Source organism: Diuraphis noxia, unplaced genomic scaffold (assembly GCF_037042655.1).
Source record: "Diuraphis noxia isolate RWA-SAM2 unplaced genomic scaffold, SU_Dnox_SAM2 contig0002, whole genome shotgun sequence".
In the NCBI taxonomy this organism is placed as follows: Eukaryota; Metazoa; Arthropoda; class Insecta; order Hemiptera; family Aphididae; genus Diuraphis; species Diuraphis noxia.
In genome coordinates this window covers 83,593,541-83,603,042 of record NW_028301712.1, presented here as the reverse complement: position 1 = coordinate 83,603,042, position 9,502 = coordinate 83,593,541, and the positions used below count along the sequence as shown (strand labels likewise).

Here is a 9,502-nt window from a genome sequence, read left to right as displayed (position 1 = left end):
CAGTAAACTTATAATTTTGAAAAGTATTAAGGATTTTAAAAATATTATGTTACATAATTCAAGTCATTACAAAACAACATAATTGAATACTAAAAATGTTTACTATTTATTTTTATCGTTATTGCAGCAATATACATTTTTAATAACATACTCCTACGCAGAATATTTTCCTGAGAATTTTAATCAGTAATAAATAAATTATAAGTAATCAAAGTTAAGATTTGTAGAATTTATAGAGAACCAACATTTTGTAAGATATATTATGCATTTCTGAGGCCTTCCTACACTCCACTAATCAAATATAATTTATATAATTCACAACTGGTTAAATATTTAACGAACATTTTGTTTTATTTAAATTTGAAATTATTGTAGACCAAAAATGTCTGTTCATTATATTATATTATTTATTTTTCATTGTATATAATATTTCAACAATTGTTATAAGTATTTTTAAGCTATAAACTTATTAAGTTTACAATTTTTTTTATTAGAAATTTGTTTGTATGCGAATGTAAGTTTATGATATAAAAAAAATATATACATATTTGAATAATTAAATAGGTACCTGTTTTAAAAAAAAACGTAAAGTTTAATTTCATTTAGGTGTATTTTTAGATTCTGAACGAAGAGAGTAATGTATTGATTTTATAACGATGTATGTTGTGTGTGTGTGTGTCGATCAACACGTTTAGAAGTAGAAATAATCCTTTGATTTTTAACTGCAGATACTCTTTGAAAAGGATAATTAATCTAGTTGGTACTTTAGGGGTCAAATGTAAAAAATGTCTAGCAGTTTTCAAAAGCGTCAGGAAATACCCTGAATAAAATAACGAAAAACGAGCATTTTTACGCATAATCAGTTTTGAACAAAAATCGATTTTTTAATTTTGATGTAACTCAAAAACAAAATATTAAATTTTCACCTAATGTTTATAAATATTAGCGTAATCTATTTGCGATTAAATTTTCAAAATATGTTGACTTTTTAAGCTATTTATAAACGTTGAAATTTTTGATTTTCCTAAGTTTTGTTTTTGAAATACCTATAACAAAAAAAATTAGGCTATCCAAAAATCATTAAAATTTAATAAAAGGTTTATTATAAGTTTTACTTATCGTAATAAAATAAAAATAAAAATCGTTAGTCACAATTTTTGTTTAAAAGCATTTAAAGTTCAAATGTTTACGAAATATGTCAAAAACGTGAAAATTTGCTTGGAATTAAGAAGTTGAAAACTCATAAAATTATTGTTATTTATACCTAAGGTTGAAAACCCAACACAAGGTTCTCCATAACTTTTTCTTCAAATAACTGTAAGAAAAAACTCCAGAGTCAATATATAAAACATTTTGTGAGCGTATGAAAATATATTATAATTTAAATATAGGTATAATATAATATATCCTAAATTGACAAATCATCTCCGTTCTGAATCATTTCAAAATTAACACATTATACACATATGCGTTTTAGTGACCTATTCTCTATCTCTACTATACAACAAATTGATAATCACTTGCCCACTTTTTTAATGTTTAAAATATTCTGTATAAATTTACTTAGTGCCTTGGAGAATAGTAAATTCATATACACAAGAGTAGCAGATAAAAAATTACCTATTTTAATTTCTAAAAATCAGATATGCGAATTCTTACATGAATATGAAATTAATATGTGCAAGTGCCAAGTACTATACATTTCTTCACGGTAAAAAAAGGTACATAATATGGTCATGTAGACAGATCTTTTATAGTAAAAAAAAATAATATGTAAGTTATAATATATTCCTATAATTTCACATAGGAATAATATTATAATTTCAGTAGACTAAAAAATTATTTTAAATTCCTTTTCAAGATCCATTGTTATTAATGTATCAAATTATTTCGGAATTTCTGGATTATTAATTTTGTTTCAATGTAATAAATCATTTGATTGTACTCTAGGCATCATAATATTCACAACGACATTTATTTATTATAATATGCTCTTTGTTTTTTTTAAATTTATATATTTTGTAATGGTTAAGGTATAATCTTTTAGATATTGGAAGCTAATAAATATTAATAATAATATTAAAAAAAAAACTTTAATATAAGTAATAGTAATATTAATAAATAATAGCCATAATAGTTTTATTTAAATTGTCGTAAAAATATTTTATGCTGCAGTTCTAAATTTAAAAGATTGAAGTAATTTCGTTCAAAACATACGACTTTCGATTTATTGACAAACGATTGATGGCTAATTAATTGCTATTCTCAACTTGAATACTGATAGTGAGACGGAAGCTGGCAACTGCATTTATTACGATAATATGTTTAATCTAAGTTATTTGATGACGGACGTGGTCAGTGATTGCGTAACTAGAATTATGAAATAGAAGTGGAGGAGGTTAAGTATAAATTAAACTAACGTTTTACAGTTTTAGTGTATAAATAATAAATTTATTAGAGATTTAATTTATTGTTATTTATTAAAATGTCAATAGGTGGGTGGAAGTCTTAAACACTTAAATCCCTCTTTCTAAGATATTCCACTATAAGTCATACCTATGCAACAAATATACTACAAATGGGCAATTGTTTACACAGTTCGGAAATATAATACAACAGGTAGGTAATAAACAAATTGATTCTATATTCCCTGGTGTTAAACAAATACTACCTGACTTACAAATCTATCTTATCGCGTAAAAATAAGAAAGTTGTAGAAGAAAAAGTTTAAAAAAATATGGCAATGACAATTTTTTATCAAAACTAATCAAATAAGTAATAAATCATTAATTCGTATTAATAACATATTATTCATAAGTGTCTTAATAACGCTGAAGCAACTGGTAAAGCAGTTTATTCTCAGTTTAAATCCTGTTTTTAAAGTGCAATGAAATATCATTACTTTAAAATACTGAAATGCCTAACAAGTATATTCTACTAAACTGCGCCAAGGTTAAACAATGTAAAATAAGTGCCAATAACCAATATTATGTTGTCTAACCTGCTACCCAGTCATTGTATAATATAATCCTGTTTAAATATTTTATATTAAATTTAAATAATAAGTTACCAAGTTATATAATATTATTATAACAATTGATCAGAATAAAAATAAAACATTATTATATTCGTTTAATAAAGACATGCCTATACGCTCATGGGAAAATTTCGTTTGTGAAACCGTTTTGTGGCTGCCACTTTTGTCTCACACAATTATGGGTTATAAAAATAATATCTACGACAAAATAAATAACACAATTTATTTTATATTTTTTTAGTGGGGTATCTTATATGGTACATTTGTTTAATACAAATTTAATATTGTATCCATCCTTAAAAATTATCCTTAAAATATATATATATAAAAAAAAAATGAAAACATTGTTTCAATTTTTGAGTTCTTTGATGTATAAAACTAATTTTAAGTCTGAAAAGCAATATTTTTGGAAATTCAGAAGAAAATACAATACCTAATAAGTACCTAATAATTAATAAAACCATTGCCTTGTTATTACATGTTTAAATAACTAAATTGGACAGATGTTCACTAATCGTGTAGGTATCGATATTATAATAATTCGACAACCAATGGGAAATTACTTTTTTAGGAAATAAAAATGTCATTAAATCTAACGATACACTGTTGCACTGTTGCAGTGTCGTAGATTGTATAAATATTTAATTAAATATATATTTATTATTTTGAATATTCTGGTGTTAAATTGTTTAAATATTTTCTATAAAATTGCAATAAACAGTAGGATAATGGAGAAGAAAATATGTAAGAAGTAGTCTTTATAAAATCATTAGGACTGATAACTGCAGGGTATTATTATCATTAGTTCGTTTTTACTATAGTTAGTTTAATTGAATACTATACTCGAAGAATCAAATTATTATTATGTCTTAGATTATGTCCATGAAGTAAAAAACCTAGTAGTTGGGTACATAGATGAATTACTGAATTAGTCTAGGTTGCGTTTATTAAGGATTAATACTTTATTTATCCACGTGTGACCGGAATAAACAATTCCCAAGGTGGAAATGTTTACTAACACATTAGATTGAAAAGAAAATGCGTCTGATATTCTGATATGTATATGTATGTCCAGTCAGTGTCATGTAAGCAGTAGAGGGGAATTTCAAAAAGTATTTGATTCGGTTCGTTTAGCTAACTAACGAGCCCCCGTAGTATGTGACGTCATGGTAAAATAATATGTAGATATGTCTTTGCCATTGTGTAGTAGTAGCTATATATAATGGAAAACTGTTCCATATAAAGTTACAATTCATTTCTGAACGCCATAAGAGGTTTATTCGCTTTTGAGTACAACACACTAAGTCGTACCTAACATATCAAAATGAACAAATTCCTGTTGGCAGTTGCTTTTTGCATCGCTACCACGATGACCGTGGTCCAGACAGCACCAGCTAAATATACTACTAAATACGACAACGTTAATATCGACGACATCCTGAACAACGACCGCTTGGTCAGCAGCTACTTCAAGTGTCTGATGGAAACAGGAAAATGTACACCAGAAGGCGAAGAAATTAAACGTAAGTTTTTACCTATTTTTTTTTTAAACTTGTGCATTGAGTAAATTGATAAGTTATATAATATGTAGTTTTTCATAAATTTCTCTTCTTCGATCAAATCGAAAACCGTTTATTGAATTACATAAGAGTACGTAGATACTATTAAAATATATAGATATTATAACAATAATATATTGATATCTAGACTGAAACTATTAACACAAAGTCAACTGATGTGAACCTATATTTCTTAACGAAATGTTTATATTTGATAATCCAAAGCATGTTATTTATTTCTATAATTCTCTATTGATAAAAGTGTCACAGTAGGTACCTACGGATAAGTTAGAGACATATCATAGACTGAAGTAGCCAATAAACGATGTTATGTTTTCCTTATAACTTATAAGATAATTATTAATTCGTATTTATGTAAGATTAATTTTCCCTGGTTTTCCACATGAGTTTTTCTCAGTGAGATCTTGTAATATTTGTGACATTAATTTAAAATAACAAAACATTAATTCTAATTTTTATTTTAAGTAAAAATCTATGGTTAGATTTTTCGTTAAAAATTATATTTGACGTACCCAATCCCACGTAATTTGTGATACGTAATATTATATTTAATTAAAACAATAATTGTTTTAAAAAGATAAATAATAAATATAGCCTATCTATAATAAGTTATGTCTTACGAATATTGTATTGAAACGTGAATAAAAAACAATTTAACTTAGTTAACTACTATCTTGTACTTTAATTATACATACAAAATCATAAAATAGGTATTTTGAAAGATATTCACCATAAACAAGTTATTTACAGACGTGGGAGTTAAAGTTCTGAATGCAGCATTTTCTAATACATTTCAATATATGCCTCCTGAATTAATGGGCACTATAGCGGAAATGCATGGGGCGATCAACCAGGCATACCAGAAAGAAGCCGACGAATTAACGCAAAATAATTAAATTAATTTGATTTGTCATTCACACACGTTATACAAAAATAATTTTATTGCTTGTTATTGTTTTATCATTTATTTAATTTCAATCGAATTTTAATAATTAATAAAATATTATGTATGTATATTGTATACATTTAAAAAAATAGAATCTCTTTGATGTTGGTAAATTATAAGGATTATTTTGATTGTTTTGATTGGGTGTAAAAATAACAATACACTCTATAAAATCTTCTATTGAGCTTAAACAGCCATGCAACTTATATTGGTTTATAAATTCCCAGCTATACTATTGTGTTATACCGTAAAATATATTTATTAATATTTGGTTTGTACATGATATGGTTACAGGTTGGTTACCAGAAGCAATAGAGAATAAATGCGCAGACTGTTCGGAAAAACAAAAAATGGGTTCCGAAAAAATTATCAAGTTTCTATTTGAAAAGAAAAATGATATGTGGAAACAACTTGAACAAAAATATGACCCTCAAGGATTATACAGACAACGTTATTCGGAAGATGCGAAGAAACTGAACATTGACGTTTAAATTAACTAAATAATAACATACCTAATAATTTATTTTGTTATTTATATTAATACAAAATAAGCGATTATTTTTACTATAACAATGCACCTTTCATAAATACTTCTAATTTATTTACACTTATTATATTTTTGTCATACAATGTTTTATAATTTTTTTAAATATAATTTTTTTTATAAATACATTTAAAAATAAAAATACGAGTTGATAATCAAATTTTTGTTTTATTTTTGTCACAACTCATAAAGTCATAAGTATCTAGGTTATTTATAATTATTATTTATAAAATACTCAATAGCATACTAAAGTTTTTAAATCTTTTTCAGTGTTATAATAAATATATCACAACTTTGAATGCACTGTTTAAAGTATTCAAACTATATTATACAGCAAGTTCCACTTTTTTTCAATAACATTTACGTACATATACAATTATGGAATTTTTATATAATCTAAAATCATTAAAAAATGTGATAATTAAAAGCATAGTGAGGACTGAGGAGGGAGGACATTTTGAGACATAGTACATTAATAGTATATTTTAAAAATTTTACTTATCTCTGCTTATAGAGTTATATTAAATGTTAATTTTATAATATTCAATATTTTACCATTTTATTATGTTACCTACTATAATACAATACTCTCTTATATTTAAATACTGAACTAAAGAATTGTCGAGAAATTTTCGTAACAATAAGTATGTACTATTAGGTAATTTTTAATATATATTTCCAGAGATGTGTTCTGAAAGGGGCTAAGGGTACACTTGCTCCGAAGAGGTACATTTAAAGAGATTCAAAGCCGTTGAACAAATAGCGATATATCCGTCAGTGTATTTCAAAGATAAGGTCAATTTATTATAAAAAATGTAAGCTAACACGAATTATGAATTTAGAATATTATTTAATTTAAAGTTACATACTTACATGCAGCAAACTTAAATTGAAAAGTTAATCCAAATTATAGTATGAAAGGTTCCTTTTTTAAATTTTCTGTAATAGCTTTTCAGCTTCATTATCAGTAACCTATTACGTAAAATAATAATGTATTGTGGCCGGGTGTGGTGTGGTGGTTGGTCGCAATGTAGGCAGTATGCTATAACCAAGCATTGTCCAGCGTTCCAAGATCCCGGATGGGTGATCCACCGGGCTCTTTGTGACAAATCCTCGCCCCTACATAAAAATGTGTTCCTAAAACTTAACCATAACCTCCACAAAATCCTAATAGTTGTCGAGGTTTAATACCCAGAAAAGAGAAAGAAAATTGTTTTCAGGGAAATAATTTTTTTACATTTACACATAATATATTTATATTTAATTAGATAATTAAACAACTCCCAGTCAAGTGCCAGTAGTGGGTGGCTTATTCTTATCTCATCTACTCATGCTATTTATAACTCATAGCATACGTGCTTATTGTGCACCAATTGTACAGATTGTATATATTATTGTGAAAATAAATAAAAATAATAATATTTACAGATATGCTAAGGAGCCATTTATACAGAAATAATTGCTAATCGAGAGGAAACTTAAACCATATAATTTAAGTTGCTATAAGATGGGTTGATGAATATATACATACCTAGTTAGACTAAAATATGTTTTCGACAAATTAAGCTTTCAAATTACTAAAATTCATATATATTGTATAATACTTCAAGGGCTTAAAATATCCATGAGTTATTATTTAAATATCCAATAGTAGAATCTTAACATTGCTGAAATTTAGATTGGGAGCATAGGCGTAAATAGGGAGGGGGTATTAGCACCCCCAATTTTAAAATTAGTACCCTCAAATAATGATCGTACTTATATATCAAAAAATTCTTATTTAAAAAAAAAAAGAATATATATATATATATATATATATATATAATGTCAAAATGCATAGCATAAGCACCCTTAATTTTTTTTTATCGAAATTGCGCCTATAATTGGAAGGCTTAACAATAAATTGTATCATATAAGTGTACAGTATGTATAATATTCATTATAATATATATTTATAATAAACTTACACTAACCTACTTTTTCGTAATATATTGTTGTATGTTGACACTAATGAGTTGGTAATGCCAATGTAAAATATATTATAGCCATTTGGTATCTGGTTTGGTTTTAGAGTATTAAAATGTATGGTAGAAATTTAATACATAATATACTGAAACACACGTACCTAAACTTCATTGTTCATAGATAATATTAAAAGCAATAAAGTTTTTTCTATTCTTTACTTACCTACATAATTTATTTTGCATTTTCAAGGTAATAGGTACTACCTTTTTTTTATAAATTATATTAAATAATGTTTGTTTTATGGCCCATGCACCGAAGCTTATCTTAATAAATAACTAAAAATAATTTATTTTTAAGGTAAATTAAAAACATTATTAGATAAGAATATTCAAAAGTATTTATTTTATATGCCGAAGATCTTCCTAAGTTATTCCATAACCATGACATTAAGAAATAGGTCTTTGAAAAAGGAAATATAAAAAGCTCACTTAAGTTATGAAAAAAAAATAAGATTTAAATAAAAGCTTTAAATTATGTAACTAACAACTATTGTAAATATATAGGGTGAGACTAATAGAATACCACAACATTGAAAATTCATACCATGGCAACCGAACATTGTAGAGCGCTACTCTAGTTATTGTTTTTGGGAAGTTTTAAAGTTTCATTCAGTTGCCGAAAGATGTCGCCAACAAACATTAATGGCCTCAAAGGAAGAATAATTGCGCGGCAACTGAAACTGTTATGCCTGATATATTGCAGAGTGTGTGAAATTAATTATTAGAATACTTGGTTAAAATCATTCAAGCATCGCAAGGGGGTCATATTAATTATTTATGATCGTGTGTTTGCTGGAAAAAAACATGTTATTTACCATGTACAATTTTATTATTTTTTTAATTATATGCATTTTTCATATTTTATTAAATTAATAGAAGTATTCAAAGTTTTTTGGTACTATTTTTGACTTACTCTATATGGTTATAATAAATCCGTAATAATTGCAAACTATTATATGTATAAGTGAGATATTAGATTTTGCACCTGAAGCGGATTATTAAAATAAATTTCTAATTGTATTATGTCTATTATCTATTTATCTATAGGTATATATTTATTAGACCACGGATGTGTCAATAATTATTTTTCTGCTAAAATAATTACTAAAGGTATAGTAATACCTTCCTTAAAACACCGAGTCTAAATAAGCCATTGGTAGCTATTTAAAATATAAATCACAAGACACAAATGTAAAAAAATATATCATAAAGACTTGAATAATTTCTCTAACCTGAATTACAAGTTTTATCTACGAGTTATTATTATTCATTCATATGAACATTTGACATTTATTACTACTATTAGTAGGTATGTTATGATAATGATAATTCTTTTAGCACTAATGCCCAAGTTAAATACAGAATTAAAAC

General features: G+C 25.7%; 1 protein-coding gene across 1 annotated transcript; it reads left to right on the top strand.

Annotated features, from left to right (window-relative positions):
* Positions 1 to 4,278: 4,278 nt before the first annotated feature.
* On the top strand, positions 4,279 to 6,267 carry LOC107167686 (ejaculatory bulb-specific protein 3-like). The gene is made up of 2 exons (XM_089219882.1): positions 4,279 to 4,560; positions 5,858 to 6,267. The coding sequence occupies exons 1-2, from the start codon at positions 4,362 to 4,364 to the stop codon at positions 6,052 to 6,054; spliced, it is 396 nt and encodes a 131-aa protein (XP_089076008.1). The 5' UTR covers positions 4,279 to 4,361; the 3' UTR covers positions 6,055 to 6,267.
* Positions 6,268 to 9,502: the final 3,235 nt, after the last annotated feature.

Excerpts from the sequence above, each read along its gene's own strand:
- LOC107167686 (XM_089219882.1), top strand. The coding sequence starts at position 4,362 with ATGAACAAATTCCTGTTGGCAGTTGCTTTTTGCATCGCTACCACGATG. Across the intron at positions 4,561-5,857 it reads AGAAGGCGAAGAAATTAAAC|GTTGGTTACCAGAAGCAATA; the intron begins GTAAGTTTTTAC and ends ATATGGTTACAG.